The following is an 18,809-nucleotide window of genomic DNA, read 5'->3' as shown; positions in this document are numbered from 1 at the left end:
ATTATTTCATCAGTATAATTGAGAGCCTTCTCTGCCAATGCAGCTTCTCTGCAAATTGAAGTCTTAGAGTTGTGACTTGCCCAGGATGCTGGCATGTGCCATAGATAAGATTTGAACTCAGATCCTCTTGTCTTAGAAGACAACTCTCTATTGACTGGTCCAACACTGCTTCTCTCCCTTCTAAGTTACAGGGGAGAGTTTTGTTTGTTTGTTTGTTTTTGTCAATTTGGAAAGGAGTGAAGTGAATGTACCCTTCTACCATGAACTTCATGTATGTATTACCTTTCTTTCTGAGTTGTAGCCTTCTACCTTTCTTTCCCCTCAAAACTTGTAATTGCAGGATTAGAAGATACTACCACTAATTAGTATTATAAATTATAGCTGAAATGGAACTTAAACGTCATCTAGAACAATCCTACTATTTTGAAGGAAATGAAGGAAACAGACCTTGAATCTCGTCCAAGGGACTTGTCCAAGGTCATAGTGGCAGTAAGTGGCAAAAAACAAGATTTGAATCCATGTCCTTTGACTCCAAATGGATCACTCTTTTCAATATTGTGGAATATCTATGGTGGCAAACAGGTGGCATGGCATAATAAACCAAAAATGGAACCTGAAACTGTAAGGCTAGTTATATGATTGTGGGAAAGTCTCTGAGCCTCAGTATACTTATCTATAATGGCACAGCTAGGCAGTAGATAGAAGGCAGTAGATAGAAGAAGATAGAAGTAGATAGTAGATAGAAGGCAGTAGATAGAAGATAGAAGGGCCTGGAGTCAGAACACTCATCTTCCTGATTTTGAATCTGGCTTTAGACACTTACTAGCTGTATGACCCTGGGAAAGTCACTTAATACTATTTGCTTCAGTTTCCTCATTTGTAAAATGAGCTGGAGAAAGAAATAGTCAACCTCTTCATTATCTTTGCCAAGAAAATTCCAAACAGGAGTCATAAAGAGTTAGATTTGACTGAAAAACAACTGAACAACATATCTTCATCTTTAAATAGGGGATAGAGATTCTTGCCCAGCTCTTGTCATAGGATTAACATGAAGAAGATGGTTTTCAGATTACAGCATATTTCATAATTATATTCTATTCTGTTATCAGAAGCTATTGTATGTCCTTTTTTAAAATTTGAATTTAATTTTTTCAATTCACAATTATCTGTTTTTGTTCCTATCTTCCCCACGCCCCTCCCTACCTTAGAAAAATGAACAAAAAAAAAACCTATTAACATAGTTTTCATAGTCAAGCAAGACGAATTCCTACACAGGCCATGTCCAACAGAATACATCTCAATGTGTATCACATATCCATCACTTCTTTGTCAGGGGTCAGGTCTTCTGGAACTGTGGTTGGTCACTGAATTGACCAAAATTCTTTTAAAAAATCAAACCTTTATCTTCCCTTTTAGAATCAGAGTAAATATTTATTTCAAGGTGGAAGAGGGGTAAGGGCTAGACAATAAGAGTTAAATGCTATCTTTGGGCCTGGCTCTTAATCCACTGAGTCACCTAACTGCCCCCAATTGACTAAAATACTTAAGTCTCTTAAAGTTATTTTCTTTATAATGTTTTTGTTATATTATAAATTGTTTTTCTGATTCAATTCACTTCACTCTGCATCAGTTCATACAAGTATTTCTAGTTTTCTCTGATACCACCCCTTGTATCATTTCTTATGGCACAATAGTATTCTGATCACCCAGCCAATAAACATTTATTAATGGCCTGCTAAATACCAGAAACTCTATTAAGTGTTAGGGATATAAAGAATAGTAAAAATAGTCCCTGCCCTGGAGGAATTCATAAATCGCACACATATAAACACACATGCAAACACAACCAACATTCAAATAGCCTGATTTCAGTTTGGGTTATTACTCAAGCGAACTTTACAAACCACTGATTTGTTGCCACCCTCTGGGCAGTTAAAAGCATGGAAAGTGAATTGAACTTTAAAACTGTTTCTCTCATTCATCTTTTCTTCTTATCTCCAAGGTCTTTCCCCAATTCATGAGAGGGGGAGAGAAGGAAGGAAGGGAGGAAAGAAGGAAGGGAAAGGAAGGAAGAAAGGGAAAGAGGAAGGAAGGAAGGAAGGAAGGAAGGAAGGAAGGAAGGAAGGAAGGAAGGAAGGAAGGAAGGAAGGAAGGAAGGAAGGAAGGAAGGAAGGAAGGAGCAAATAAATGTGTTAAACTGTTTCTCAATTGATGGGCAATTCCTTGGTTTTTAGTTCTTTGATAACACAAAAAGAATTACTATTAATGGTTTTTTACATATTTGGTAATATTTTTGTATATTTAGAATTTATAGTAATGCTTGTGTACATATGGAAAAGATGTTCATCTCTATGGAGATGTGATTAGTAGTAGTACGACTGGGTCAAAGTGTTTTTACATGGTTTAGTGATTTGCAGGAGGCTCAGTTCCAAGTTGCTTTCTGGAATGACTGAATCAATTCATAGCTCCACAAATAATGAATAAATGTACCTGTTTTCCTGTAGCCCCTCTAAAAATATGGAATGCTTCATAAATTTGCGTGTCATCTTTGTGCCCGAGCCATGCTAATCTTCTCTGTATTGTTCCTATTTTAGTCCGTGTTGTTGCAAAAGAGAGCAATCCACCTTTTTCTCTGAGACTGGAAGGGAATGAAATGCTAATGGCAAACTAGACCACAAGCCTCATCCACCTGCTGTTCTGCAAAGCCTTACAGCATATGTCCCTATCAGTCTCATGCGTCACATTGCAGACTCAGTGTGGATTGGGGGTGGTAATGAAGTGGCAATGGGTGTTAGTTAATCAAACTATACTTTGTGATGTGGATAGCACAGAGCAAATTTACAGGAAAAAAATAACACTAGACAGGTTACCCTTAATTTCTACCTTTCTTCATTTCTTTTCCAAAGCTTCTAAAAGCCCACTTGTTCTTTGTGCAGTGTCCCAGGCAACAAGCCCAGTTCTTTTGGTATATTTATTTCATCATCTCTCCTGTATCATTCCTCTATGTGCCTCTAAACTGTGAGTCCTAGTAAGCAGAGTCTATTGTTTATTGCCAGAATTGCTTTTACCTTGCAAAGTTCATACTATATGCTCATGCTACTTTTATATTTCCTATTTTTGTTTTGGTTTTTAAGGCCCAGATTGCCGCCTTCCTTATATTGAAGATGCTGATATTGGTAATAAGACATACAAACATGGAGATAAGTTGATAATCAGCTGTCACGAAGGATTCAAGATCCGATATCCTGACTTGTACAACATGGCGTCAACGTGTCGCAGTGATGGATCGTGGGATAATCTGCCCATTTGTCAAGGTTTAGTACATGAAACTATTCCTTTTTATTGCATGTCAGACCTGATTGCTATTTGCAAGTTTCTACAGCAGTATGATAATTGGTATGAAATAGAGACTATAAAAATGGAGTCTTTAACAAAATCCAGAGAAGTCTGGTTGTGCCTGAGATATGATGATGAAAGCCTCCTATCACCTAGTTCCCAGCAGTGAATACCTGCTTTTTGCATTCTAATTCTGCATCTCAAATTATTTCAATCTCAAAATATTTGAAAAAACTCAGTCAGTGGTGGAACATTTGCTAGGAAAACAACTTCCTTTTTAGCCTGTTAGGTGCCTCATTCGCTCTAAGAAATTGAACATCATTTAAAAATTAGGAAGCTTGTAACGGAACTGTGAATGTAATGATGAACTATTGTATATTTAATGAAAATGTGAGAGTTTCTACAAAAGTACTAGGACATTTATACTTATTACAGTTGGGTGAGAATATATTCAAAACCAATTTTACAGAGGCTATTATTTTCCTAATAATGTTATCCCCTTTTATAATGCATGAAGAGCTGGAAAATAATCAAATCCAAATTACATACAAACCACATAGTGAATATTTATCCTCTCCTAGTCCTTAAATTTACAAATGGTAACTTACAAGGGCCCTATTCATGAAAACAAGCCCTTGAATTCACATGAATTCTGATCTTATTTTTTGAAATGTGACTTGGGCCAAAGGACTAAGAATCCAATGCATAATTCATGAAGAGGGTGGGAGATATTATTTGCTCCGAAATCACCCACATTTTAAAGTTCAGACAAATGCTAACTTTGTGCTTGGAAGTTACAATTGGCAGGGCCCCATATTACTCTGTGCTCCCCATAGTTAGGAGTTCATCATCTCTCTAAGTAAGATCTTAAGAGCCATGACCAGTGAAGAAATTAAGTAAAATTAGAAGGGCAGAAAGAAGCATCTCAGACCCACAGTCTTTCTTTTCTTTTTGAAAGCTTGTGTGTGTATATATATATATGTATGTATGTATATATAAACACAAACATAAATGTGCGTTTTAAAGGAAGCACATCCTTTATTTTACACAAAGAGGAAATGTTCTCATAATAAACTGCTAGATTTTTGGCAGGTCACCTAACCCTGTTTGCCTTAGTTTCCTTATCTGTAAAATGAATAGGAGAAGGAAATAGCAAACTGCTCCAGTATCTTTGCCAAGAGAACTCTAAATGGGATCATAAAAAGCCAGACCAAACTTAAAAACTGAACAACATTACTCAAATAAACTTTCTAAACTACTGATTCGTTGCTATCCTCTTGGCACTGTTGGAGTTTATGCATGGAAAATGATCAATCAGGCCCTTAAACCCTTTTGTTTCTTGTAATTATCTTTTCTACTTATCCCCTTAGGTTTTTTTCCCCATTCTGTCTTCCTTTAATTTTATATACATAAATAGATGAATGAATAAATAAATGAATGGATAGATAAATAAATAAACAATGGATAAATGAGTGAATAAATACCCAAGCACATTTCTTTAGGCTTCTCTACCCAAACCATTTAAAAACAATTTATTTTAATAAATTTCCACATAAGTTCTCCAAGGTGATATGATCCATATTGTCACTCTCCCTCTCCCAGAACTGACAAATAATTCAATCTGGATTATACATCTATTATCATGCCCAACACCATTTTTTTAAAAAAGAAGGCTAAGCTTTTGAGTGACTTATTGGGGAATACTATATGCTTAGGGTGGGAAAATGATTTTATGAAGAACCCAGACATAAGCTTTTGACAAAAACTTTTTAACTTTCAAGCACATTTGACTTTTTGAAGTGGTCCTTTCTTGTCAGCCTTAGAGATTAAGACCTCCTTGTCCATGGAAGAGGGATACTTTGTGAAGCAAGGAACAGCTCTCTTCTGCCTTCATCACTCTTTCATATTTATTTAAGTCTGAGATCCAAGAAGCCCTTTGAATGTGACAGGAAGAGACTGCTGCAGGCTAGGGTAAAAAATACTTCTTCAAGCACCAGTAAAAACAAATAAACAAAACCTAATCCAATCCAACAGGCATTTATTAAGTCTCTGTTATGTGTTGGGCCCTGGGATAGAAATACAAAAAGGAAAATAATCCCTGGAATAAAGCATAATAGAAACTGTTAAATATACATAATGACTTGAGGAAGGAAGGCACACAAGAAAGACAAATGACAGAGATCAGGAAAAGCTTTCGGGACCTGAACAGAGCCTTGAAGGAAATTAGGCATTGGAACAGGCGGTGAAGAGGGAATGAATGTATGTTATCCCTGCAAACTATCTTGTGTGAGAGGAAGTGGAGAGATTAGACAATAGGGTAGTTTGGTCCAATTATTGAATGAGTTATGGGGAGTAATACGAAATAAGTATAGAAAGGTAATCTGGAGCTAGACTGTGAAGGACATAATGGCCAAGTTAATAAATTTTTATTTTTTACTAAAGGCAACACGGAACCAATGAAGATTCTTAAGCAGGGCGATTACACAGTCAGATAGATGTGTGCTTTATGGAAGACAATTTTGATGACTGTAGAAAATAGAGAGAAAAGACTAGAAACAGGAAGTCCAATTGAGATGCTGCTGAAATTAGCCAGGAGAAAAGTGATGAGGGATTAGAATAATGACCAAGTAAGTGTGGGTGAAAGCTAAATATATCACAGAGATTTGTCAATTGATTGCATGTGGAGGGAAAGAGAAAGGGACAAGTCTAGGGTGATTCAGATTTGGGAGCCTGGAAAATGGTGATACTCTCAACAGAAGTAGAGAAATTTAGAATCAGAGTGAGTTTAGGAGGCAAGATTATTATTGTTTTGTTTGAGAGAGCTTCAAAATATTCAGCTGAAAATGACCAAGAGACATTTGGTGAGGCTGGACAAGAGTTCAGAGAAAGATGAGGACTGGGTATATAAGTTTGGATGGCACATTCATTGAGAAGATAACTTATGACATCATAATATCATTAATAATAGTAGTTGTGGTGGTAGTAGGAGTAATAGTAGTAATAAAAGTAGTAGTATTTAGAGTTTATATAGGACTCTTAAGGTTGGTAAAATATTTTAGAGATATTTTATATATGTGTATATAAACATACACATATATGTGTGTATATATATATATATATATATAAATAATCTCATTTGAACCTCATAATAACCCTGGGAAGCAGGTACCATTATTATTATCATCCCCATTTTTACTAATGAGGAAACTGAGGCTAAGAGAGGTTAAGGGACTTGCCCAAAGTTCCACTGCTAGTCCATGTCTGATGCAGGATTTGAACAGAAGTCTTCCTGATTCCAGAGTCACCTCTCTATCCCCTTCTGGATACCCATTAAGGGAGAGTGGAGATTGGGGTGGGGGAGAGAGAAAAAGAGAGACAGGAAGATAAATTTGAAAGGGATGATAACCTTGGTCAGAGCCTCGAGGAATACCCAAGTTTATGGGCAGGATATGAATGCTGATCCAGGAAGGTGAATAAGGAGAGGCCAGAAAAATAGAAGAACTAGGAGGGAATAATGTCTGGAAAACCTAGGGAGGAGTTTTCATCAGGAAGGGGGTGGTCAGCCCTATAAAGAAATCAAGAAGAATGAGGACTAATAAAAGTCTATTGGGTTTAAAGATCCTTGGTAACTTTGGAGAACATTCTCTTTCATCCCCTGTGCTCATTACAGTATCTGGCTCCAAAGAAAACATTTAATAAATGCTTGCTGACTGACTGGCAGTAGTTTCCTGTTCAGTGGTGAGGTCAGAAGCCAGATTTCAATGGGTGAATAAATGAGTAGGAAGGCGAGGCTACTTGTACCACTGCTCTCTCTCTCTCTTACACATCTTTATGGAATTCTTGTATCTGTACTTCAGAAAGGACCCCAACAGCAATCCTGAAGAGGAACTGGGAAATAAAAGGAAAAGGGTGTGAGAATAGGAAAGCTGATACCTCCCCCAGCCCACAAGGGAAATATGATTGATCCTTGGGGCTCTATTTCACCACAAAACTCTGGTTTACACCTCTTAGTTAGAGGGGACTGGGTGCTGAGGTGTTCTTTCTTTATTATCTGGAAGTCCACATAGAACTCACTCTGAGCTGAAACCGTCTCTTATATTTGGGATGGTTAATTTCAAGAGAGAACAGATCCCAATCTTGGTGGAGAAAGACTGAAATTTGCAAAAACGGACTCTCATAGCCTTTTTCCTACATGGCGCTCTCTCTCTCTCTCTCTCTGTGTGTGTGTGTGTGTGTGTGTGTGTGTGTGTGTGTGTGTGTGTGTGTGTGTGTAAAACAAGAAACAGAGATGTTTCTCCTGCTATTTTGGATGTGTTCGTGCTCGTTTGTAGGGAAGCAGAGTTAGAAATATGCGTGATTTATATAGTGGTTCCACAATGCAAATGACTGTCCTGGGGAGAGAGGGGTTAGGGGTGGGGCAATTATACATTGTTAATAGCATAATTTACTGCCTGCTGATCCCTCCCAGGACACCCACAGGATTCTCATTGCTCTAAGGTATTCCATCTGCACGTGTTAATTTTGTAATCTTTGATGGGAGTTTTCTCAGAGCACTAATTATATCCATTTCTTCCTTTCTCTTCTCACTTTTTCTGTGAGCATTGCCAGTTGATGGCCCAGCCATGTTATTCAGTACCACGGGGGCCAGTTTAGACAATGGCTTTGGTTCTGATCTTTTTCAAATAGGGCTATTCCTTAAAATCTGAGCACCGGCTTTGGAGAGGAGTTGATTATCTGGAGCTCCCCTGACACAAATCCATAGTCGATGTATAGTTTGGCTTAAAAAGAAAAAAAAAAGTTGTTTACTGAGCCATCTGTTGTAAACTCCATTCCAGATGCATATGATACCCAGCTATCTGCCCCTAAAGTCAGCCCTGGGATTTGTTGGTTCCCCTGATGCCGCACTCATGTCACCATCGAATCAACTCTCAAAATGTAAAATAATCACATGACACCATTTATGGAGAACAACGGAGCCTTAGCTCTGCAGTTTATATGTCTTAAACTTCATATATTAAGAGTTTTTCATATGTTGTATTTTTTGTTTTTGACTCTTACCTTCTGTCTTAGAATTGATACTAAGTGATGATTCCAAGGCAAAAGGCTAGTAAGGGCTAGACAACTGGAGTTAGGTGACTTGCCCAGGGTCACACAGCTAGGAAGTGTCTGAGACTAGGATTGAATTCAGGTTCTTGCAACTTCAGCCCTGGCACTCTATTTACTAGGTTACCTAGCTGACCCTTATCATAAGGAATTTTACAGATATTCATACAGTGACGTTTTTATGGAGTAAGGGGTATGCGTATAAAAATGCATGCTTTTGGATGTCAGAGCTCTAGGATTTCATCAGATTTGGTCACTCCTCCACATTCACAGATTGCAACCCTCTGCAGTAGAGTTATGGTCTTTAAGAGTTGCTCTGGCATAAAAATTTATCATCATGCCACCAATCTGATGATGAGTAATCCAGGCTAGTCCTCACGCAATAAATGTACAGTTTATTATTAGTTAGCGCCCAAAACCTTTCCATCTTTGTAGGAAATGTAAGAGTCTTCCCTCATTTAGCTGGCCTCAGGAAGTCAGGGTCACCTGCACTAAAATAAACAAATATCCATGTGTGTATATATACATAAATTATATATATGCACACAAACATGTAAATATGCTTCTATATTTTTGTGTACATATAAAAAGATATATTTATATATTATTACATAATTGATAATTATATTAATGTTTACATATGTATATATACTGTATATGGGGGTAGTTGGGTGGCTCAGTAGATAGACCACTGAGTCTGAAGTCAGAAAAACCTGAGTCCAAATCCAGTCTCAGACACTGACTAGCTGTGTGACTTTGGACAAGTCACTTAACCATTATTTGCTTTAATCCACTGGAGAAAGAAATGGCAAACTATCCTATTATGTGTGTGAAGAAAAGCCGTGGATGGTATGGTCCATGGCCTCACAAAGAGTCAAACATGAATGACAACAATAAATAGGTACGTATGCATATATGTCTTTGTCCTCCACAGAGTTCTATGCTGAGACTTCAGTGTGCCTTGGAGGTGTGAGTCCCTGTGCTCTAGAAGGCCAACCTAGCAGAGCTCAGACAATTTCTCCCATGGTGGAAAGGCTTGGAATATGGCCTCCACAACAGACCGAGTCTATTTCCTGAAATTCAACCTAGCTAACTTCAGAGAAGCATATTGGCACTAGGTTATTCACCTGGCGATGAAATTCTTTTTATTCATGGCAACCCACGGGAGAAAGAGAAACACAAAATGGCCCTTAGTCTTCTGCAGACCATTCCCACTTCTACAGTAAGAATGGCAAGGAGATAGGAAAGGGAACAGAGGAGCCTAAGAGACACTCAGTTTTTAGACCATCAATAAACTTTCATTTGATTCAGTATTCTAAATGTGAAACCTAAATGTGAGAGTTTCTAGAAAAGTACTAGGGCATTTATACGCCTTATTGTTCTCATTGTTCAGTTGTTTCAGTCTAATCTGATTCTTCATGACCCATTTGGGTTTGTGTTTTGGCAAAGATACTAGAGTGGCTTGCCATTTCCTTCTGCAGCTTATTTTACAAATGAAGAAACTGAAGCAACCAGGGTTGAATGACTTGCCCAAAGTCACACAGCTAGTATGTGTCTGCAGCCAGATTTGAAACTACAAAGATTTTCCCCTATCTACTGCACTATGTTGCTGCTCCAGACATATAACTAGAGGAGCTGAATCATAATAATCTTGATATCCTTGCTATAAATAAAACCTGAAGAAAAAAGAGAGATAAATGGAAGGATAGTTCCCAGGTACTCCTCAGAAAAACAAAGATAAAAGTTGGCATGGGGTATGGCTTTATCAAAATCCAAAAGTTACAAGAAATAAATACTGTTTCATAGGATGTTTGCTTGTTGCATAGTGCAATACTAATGACAAATATTTGCAAAAAAATAAATCACCATGAACATAATTTCAGTTTATGCTCCAATCATGCAAGAGCCAGTTTCTGAAGAAATGGTAAAGTAATTCCATGTAGAGCTTGGTAAGATGTTCCCAGCTAAAAACAACAACAGATGCTCAGATGCTTTTAACTTTGATACAAAGATGAGAAATGGTGAGGACAGGGAGAAGTCTATGGAAAAAACATGATTCATGAAGAAAGAACAAGACAGATCAAAGACTTGTAGACCACACAGAAATTTCACACCTCTATATCATGAATACCTTTTAAAAAAATTGTTTGGTGCTAGACATGGAAAACAGTAAATAACTCGCTAAAGAATGATATTGATTTTATCTGAACATACAGGCAAAGACTTTTTATTGATGTGGGAGTTATCCCTGAGTCAGCTGTCTGTGTACAACTCAGAACACCAAAACAAGAATAATGAGAAAAAGATAGAGTATACAATTGAAATGATTTAACCCTGAAGTATTTAAACCAATAATTTAGAATCAAAAGTAGGAAATGGACTGTAGTCAGTCAACAAACATTTATTAAGTATTTTCTTTGTGCCAGGCACTGTGTTCAGCCCAAAGATACAAAGAAAGGGAAGATAGTCCTTAAATAGCCCTTCTAAAAACTTACATTCAAATTAGGAAAGGACATGGAAATAATTAGGTACATAAAAGACATAATAAAAGTATGTGAGGGGCAGCTCTGTAGCACAGTGAATGAGTGCCAGGTCTGGAGTTGGGTTCAAACCTAGCCTCAGACATGTCCTAGCTGTGTGACCCTGGGCAAGTCATTTAACCCCAGTTGGCTACTTCTTCAGTTCTGTCTTAGATCTGTTCCTTGGATAGAAAATATGGATTAAAAATTTGGAAAGTTATGAGCAACTAGGGACATCAGGAAATGCTTAGGGAAGGATTTAAGCTCAATAGTGAAGGAAGACTAGGAAGGTAAGGGATAAAGAGCAAGGGAGCGAAGGTATGAAGTTGGGAAATGGTGTGTTGTGTGCAAGAAAGTCCAGAGCTGCTGCATTCTAGAGTGTGCAGAGGGCACTTAGAAAGTGAGGCTGGAGAGGTAAAGAAAGGATCAGACTATGAAGAGTTTCAAATGGCAGACAGAGAAGTTTGGATTTGATTCCGGAGATATTAGGGAACACCAAGGCTCACTGAGCAAAGGAATAGAAATGAACTTAATAACTGACAATTTTATCCAGAAGTTTAACCATTGTAAATTAACTGCCCCAACACAGAGACCAGAAGAGCCTGGATTTTCCTTCATAAACACCTGATCTACTTGTCAGAGAAAGATGGTTACCAGGGATAAAACCAAGTGAGAATATTAATGTGTTGGCAAAATCTTATGAAATAGAATGATAGATGATTATGAGTCAAATTATCCCATAGAGCAGAGGGAAGCAGTGGAGAGTAAAACCAGTTTAAAGAAAGCTAGGCAAGAAATCCATCTAAGCAAAGGCATTCCAAGGGCATTCAAGAATGAAAATGGAGACAGAAGAAAAATAGAAAATCTTTGCAAAAATTGTTACAACAAATTGTTTTCTCCATCAAAGACAGTGGAACCAGCACTTAGCATAGTGCCTGGCTCATTTGTTGTTCATTTGTTTCATTCATGTCCTACTCTTTGTGTCCTCATCTGGAATTTCCTTGGCAGAGATACTGGAGTGGTTTTCCATTCCCTTCTCCAGCTCATTTTACAGATGAGAAAATGAAGGTAAATAAGATTAAGTGACTTAAGTGACCAGGGTCACACAGCTGGTCAGTGTCTGAGGTTAGATTTGAACCCAGGAAGACGAGTCTTCTTTACTCCAGGCCCTACAGTCTATCCACTGTGCCCCCACCCTCTTGCTACTGCCTGGTTCATAGTAGGCACTATATTAAATACTTATTGTCTGAATGAACCACCCCACTTGAACCCTAATATCAAAGTTCCAGATGTACTTAAAGAGGAGATAGAAAATAGCACAGAAGGGAAAAAAGGTGGGAAGGGCAGGTTAATTGGGCCAAACATACATAGAAGAGACCCATGCTACATAACTGTGGTATTATTGAAGGAATAGTATGCAAGATATGTTAAGGAGAAGAAGATATCAATGGCATGTAAAAAAAATCTCAGACCCAAATTAATACTAAAAAATGACCATAAGAACATCAATAACTATCAACCTGTATCCCCATTTTCCTATCTATATAAAGTCTTTATGAGTCATCTATCTTTAATTGATGGCATCTTTGGTAAGATGCTGCATAGGGAACAAGCAGGCATTCACAGGTAGTATTGAACAATGGACCATATCTTTACCATTTCATAATTAATGGAAAGATATCAAGAATATAACATTCCATTATATTGATTGCTCATTGATTTAAGAAAAGGCATTTGGTCCAGTGAAACAAAATACAGTTTTACAGATTCTGTTAGAAAAGGTGTCTTCCATCTATATATCAAAACTATCCAATATTCCTTGGCAAATGTAACAACAGAAATAACTGATAATATTAGATGTATAAAATGGTGAATGCAATAGAATGGAAAAGCATTTGCTATGTGCTATGTGCAATGGGAATATAAATAGAAAAACTTGACATGTTCTTTAAGAATTTGCATTCTAATTGGGGAATACCAAACACAGAAAAGGTTATGTACTAGACCAATGGTCTGTTGGTTGCAGCAGCAGGGGCAGGGGCTTTTAGTTTGAACCTTTGAGAAGAAGAGATCTTGGTGGAACTGACACACACGGGGCTCAAGGTCATACAACTGGGGAAAGAGTTTCATGGTGGTTCCAATATCAAGACCTTGTAGTGGTCTCCGGGAATGTAGGGCTCAGGTGATTAGGAGAGTAGCGGTAGACATTCTAGAGTTCCTTCAAGTTTCTGATTTACTCTAGCTTCTAGGGACCATCGTGGTTTCTGGACATGAGGGGCTCATATTCTACTATGATTGAAGTGATCCAGTGCAAAATCCAAGTCAAAGAAAATAATAGTGAGGTCCTCCAGATTGCCCTGTTTACAGATGACATTACACAGAGAAAGCATGAAACTACTTCCCCAGTGGTCTGATCCTGAGCCTTTACTATGTAAGTCCCTCCAGAATCTCTCCTCCTCAACTGCAAAAACCTCTGACCCTACTTCTGCAACCAATGGATGGGAGGAGCTTTACATTAGCACAAAACCCAAGACTTACCAGAGCTTCCTGGAAGACATCTGTAATCATTCAGAGTTTGGCCTGCCTACCCACACAGAAAATACCAAATGAAGAGCAACATTCCTCATTTTTCAGTATACATTTGGATCAACATCCTATACAATTGGTATATACAATTATGTATATGTGGGACAACCACAACAATAGATTGTGCTCAGAATTGAACAAAAGGAGAAGATTGTTTTACCTTCAGAAAACTGCAAAATTCCCATGAAGGCCAAAGGCTTATTTTTTTGTGCCAACATTCTACCAGTATTACTTGATGGCAGTGAAATATGTAATATAGCTGCCTCCAAAGAACCAAAAATGAGTATCTCAACAAGGGAGGCAGAGAAGTACATGGCTGGTGAGAGCTATTGCAATATATAATCAATAAGAAACTATTTTTTAAAATAGTAGTAAAAGATGTCAACAAGACTTGTATGACAGGAAGAAAAGACAGACTGGTCTAGAAGTCACAATGATGGAGGAAAAATAAATAATTAGAGTGCTCCACTGGTACCTCTCCATGTTGAGTGAAATTGAGGCAACCCCTAGCATGCTGGATGAACCTCTTGTGGTTAACTTTCAGAAGATCATGGATGAGAGTTACAAAAAGATGAGAAAGAATGGATTAAGTTTTGATATTAGGTTTCTAGGGAACTCCCAAATCAAATAGATTGCAGTATTTTTGAATTTTGTGTATGTCTATATGCAGACAACAATATGTGTATGTCTATATGCAGACAACAATAACAACATGAGAAATTAATATTTTTCCAATTGTTTAGATCTTTTCTGTTTAGAAATTTGTGTGAAAAGTGTTTTATAATTGTGTTCATATAATTCCCATGTTTGCCTTGGCAAATAGAATCCCAAGTATTTTATATTGTTTAGAATGATTTTAAATAGAATTCATCTTTTTTTTAACTTTGCTGCTGGTCTTTGTTGGTAATATATAGAAATGCTTATGATTGATGTAAATTTATTTTGTATCCTGCAACTTTAATAAAGTTATTAATTATTTCAAAGAGTTTTTTAGTTTATTCTCTAGGATTTTCTAATTATACCAACATATCATCTGCAAAGAGTGATAGTTTAGCTTCCTCATTGCCTACTTTATCTCCTTCAATTTCTTTTTCTTTCCTTATTGCTAGAACTAGAATTTCTAATACAGTATTAAATAATAGTGGTGATAATAGGCATCCATGCTTCACCCCTGATCTTATTGGGAAGGCTTTTAACGTATACCCATAACAGATGATACTTGCTGAAAGTTTTAGTTATATACTATTTATAATTTTAAGGAATGGCCTTTTTTCTATACTTTCTAGTATTTTTAATAGGAAAGGGTTTATGTTTTGTTGAAGGTTTTTTATGCATCTATTGAGATAATCATGTGATTTTTGTCAGTTTGGTTATTCATATGGTCAGTTATGCTGATAGCTTTCCTAATATTAAACCAGTCCTGCATTCCTGGTGTAAATCTCACCTGATCATAGTGAATGATCCTTGTGAAATCACTGTATTCTCCTTGCTAGTATCTTATTTAAAGGTTTTGCATCTATATTCATTAGTGAACTTGGCCTATAATTTTCTTTCTCTGTTTTTTTTCTTTTGTTGTTGTTGTTGTTCCTGGCTTAGGTAACAGTACCAGATTTATTTCATAAAAAGAATTTGGTAGGATTCTTTCTCTGCCTATTTTCCCAAATAATTTATGTAGTTTTGGCATTCATTGTTCTTTAAATGTTTGATAGAATTCACTTGTGTAAAAAGGAATAAAAGGAATTCTTACCTTACCATAGAGGTCTCCTTACCATAGAGATGTGTAGGGATCTGGGATCTTTAGAGAACCGGAGGTCTGTCTCATAGACAAGGATCTGCTGTCAGCTGGCTACTGACAGTTTGGGCTGCTATAGAAAACTGATTGAAGGAGTGAGTGGTGGCTATTCATTATTTTAGGGAGTTAGTGAGTTGGTGAATAATTTATAGATTGAGTAGGTTAGATTAGGCCTGTGTTGTGCCAGGCAGAAGAAACTGTCCTCAGAAGATAATATCGGCATAGCATTAGAAATTTTAGGCATATTTATAGGGTATAGATTAGTAAACTCTTTTTCCTTTTTTCTAACTTTCCTTCCTTTACTATATTCTTTTATTATCCCTATTTTAATTAAACTAAATTGTTAATTGTTAAAAGTTGCTAGAAGTTTTATTTTCTCTGACTTAAAGGAATAATATTAATGAACAACTCTACTATGTTCTCATTAAAACTTAAATTATTAAAAGTTGCTCTCTTATTTTGTCAAAACCCCTATTTTAACCCTTACAAAATGTTTGATAGAATTCACTTGTGAATCCATCTGGCCCTGGGGATTTTTTTCTTAGGGAGCTCATTGATGGCTTGTTCAATTTCTTTTTCTGATATGGGATCATTTAAGGATTCTACTTCCTCTTTTGTTCTTCTGGACAATTTGTGTTTTTGTAAATATTCATCCATTTCACTGAGATTGTCAGATTTATTGAAATATAATTGAGCAAAATATCTCCTAATGATTGCTTTAATTTCCTCTTCACTGGTGATGAGTTTATCCATTTCATTTTTGATACTGATTATTTTATTTCTTCTTTCCTTTTTTTAATCAAATTAACAAACTCTGCCTATTTTATTTGTTTTTCATAAAACCAACTCCAAGACTTATTTATTAATTAAATTATTCTCCCTTCAGTTTTTAGGATTTCTGATTTAGTCTTTAAATGAGGATTTTTAATTTATTCTATTTCTAGTTTTTTTAGTTGCATGTCCAATTAATTGATCTGCATTTTCTCTATTTCATTGACATAAGTGTTTAGAAATATAAATTTTCCCCTAAATACTGCTTTGACTGTATACCATAAATTTTGGTATTTTGTGTCTTCATTGTCATAGTCATTCTCATTAATAAAATATTGATTGTTCCTATAATAATTTATTTTTTGACCCACCCATTTTTAGCATTGGATTATTTAGTCTCAATTTTTTTATTACTCTTTCCATATAGCTTTATTGTATATGATCTTTCATTGCATTTTTATCTGTAAAGGATGCATTTATAATTTCTGCTTTTCTGTATTTGGTTGTGAAGGTTTTATGCCCTAATGTTTGATTAGTTTTGGTATAAAAGTCATATACTGCTGAAAAGAAAGTATATTCCTTTCCATTGCCATTTGTTCTCTCCAGAGATCTAACTTTAGTTAGTTAGTTCTAACTTTTCTAAGATTTCATTCACTTCCTTTATTTCTTTTTTTGTTTATTTTTTGGTTTGAGTTATCAAGATCTGAAAGGGGAAAATTGAGGTCTCCCACTAGAATAGTTTTACTGTCTAATTATTCCTGAAGTTCATTAAATTTCTACTTTAAAAATTTAGAGGTAAAACCAAAAACATATGTTTAGTATGGATATTACTTCATTATTTGTAGTGCCTTTTTTAGCAACATGTAATTTCCTTTCTTATTTCTTTCAATCAGATCTATTTTTACTTTAGTTTTGTTTGAGATCAGGGCATGCAAGATAAATTTTGTGCCAGCCCCTTACCTTTATTCTGTGTGTGTCACCCTGCTTCAAATGTATTTCTTATAAACAACATATAGTAGAATTCTGGTTTTTAATCCACTCTGCTATCTGCTTCCATTTTATGGGTGAGTTCATCACATTCACATTCCCTGTTATGATTATCAACTATATATTCCCTTCTGTCTTATTTTCCCCTTTTGATCCTATTCTTTTTCCTTTCACTCTATCCTTCCTTTTCTTTTTATCACCCCCCCACTTCTCCCTCTCCCCTATTACCATCCTTTTCCCTTGTCTTATTCCCCTCCTACTTCTCTATATGGTAAGATAGGATTCTATACCCCAATGAATATGGTTGTTATTCTCTCTTCAAGCCAGTTACCAATGAAAGTAAAGTATAAGCATTGCCCATCACTGCCCTCAACCTCCCCTCCTCTGTAATAATTTTTCATGCCACTTTATATTATACAATTTACCTCATTCCATCTCTCCCTTCCCTGTTCTCTCAGTGCAATCCTCTTTTTTACCCCTTAATTTTTTTGCATATCATATCATCTTAAAATTTATAATTATATTATAATATATCATGCATATTATGTAATATAATAAAAAGATTATAATAAATAAAACATAAGCAGTTTGCTTCCCCACCCTCTGTCCAAGTATACTCCTATTAACTGCTCTACTACTAATAAGAATTTTAAAGAATTATAAATATTCTCTTTCCATGTAGTTTGATCTTAGTGAGTCCTTTAAATTTTCTCTTTTTTATTTATTTTTTTAAGATTCTCTAGGGTCTTGTGTTTGGACTTCAAATTTTTTGTTTAGGTCTGGTCTTTTCCTCAGGAATGCTTCTGAATATCTTCTATTTTATTGAATAATGATTTTTTTCCCCTGAAAGAATTTACTCAGTTTTGTTGGATAGGTTACTCTGGGTTGTAAACCCAGGTCTTTTGTGAAGATGAGATCAACTCTCCCCTGACCATTTTTAGATTTAATCACAATAATAAATTTAATCAGAAGCTTTTACACCCCATTGGGCAGTCCTAAGCAAAGCTTTAGCTGTAATTGGAACATGTAAAAGGGAAGGAAGTCACAGGAAATGATGAAAAGAAATGGTCTTTAAAAATGACAAGAATTTCCTCTGAAGTGGTCTTTCATCTTCATCTTGACCTTGGAGGAGCTCTGACTGAGGATCTTGGACTACTTCCATTTTCCTTAGAACTACAACATGAGGTGAGTGAAAAAGACTGACTCTTTTCCTGGATTTTCTGAAGGCCTCAGGAGAAACCTAACTTCTTGAGAGAGGCTTTGTGCATCCCCAGGTCCTTGGCTCAAGAATGAGGCCCCTCTGGCTAAGGACTAATTAGCCCTCCTGGGTTGAGCCAGAGGTGAGAGGAAAATACTTAATTTGTAGGTTAGATATCTTACCCTGTCTTTTCTCTGATTTTCTTACTTTCACTTTCTATATTTTATAAATAAATTGCTAAAAATTTCATTTTGGAATTGATTAAAATTCCTGGAGACCCAATTCTTAAATAATCTAGTTGAACCTTTTATATTAACCCCTTACATTCTGACCCTTACACTTTCACCCTCTGGAATGTCATATTCCATGCCTTCCAATCCTTTAATGTAGAAACCAATAGGTCCTATGTGATCCTTTTTGTTGATCCATGAATTGTTTCTTTCTGACTGTTTGTTGTATTTTCTCCTTGCTTTGGGGGCTCTTGAATTTAGCTGTCATATTCCTATGAGCTGTCATT

The 18,809-nt window shown here is 36.2% G+C and overlaps 1 protein-coding gene and 1 non-coding gene across 9 annotated transcripts in view; one reads left to right on the top strand and one right to left on the bottom strand.

The window, feature by feature from the left end:
- Positions 1-18,809, top strand: part of SUSD4 (sushi domain containing 4) — a 255,988-nt gene that overhangs the window by 153,854 nt on the left and 83,325 nt on the right. For all 8 annotated transcript variants that reach the window (XM_056815989.1, XM_007481464.3, XM_056815986.1 and 5 more), the window contains exon 4: positions 3,135-3,314. In XM_056815989.1, coding sequence (XP_056671967.1) covers positions 3,135-3,314 — 180 coding nt within the window. The remainder of the gene's footprint in view (positions 1-3,134; positions 3,315-18,809) is intronic.
- LOC130457682 (U6 spliceosomal RNA) lies at positions 2,512-2,617 on the bottom strand. Its single transcript, XR_008916974.1, has one exon. It is a non-coding gene; the product is annotated as a U6 spliceosomal RNA (small nuclear RNA).

This window comes from Monodelphis domestica, chromosome 2 (genome assembly GCF_027887165.1).
Source record: "Monodelphis domestica isolate mMonDom1 chromosome 2, mMonDom1.pri, whole genome shotgun sequence".
Taxonomy (NCBI): domain Eukaryota; kingdom Metazoa; phylum Chordata; class Mammalia; order Didelphimorphia; family Didelphidae; genus Monodelphis; species Monodelphis domestica.
Note: the sequence above shows the minus strand (reverse complement) of the source record. Positions and strands in the feature narration are given on the sequence as shown.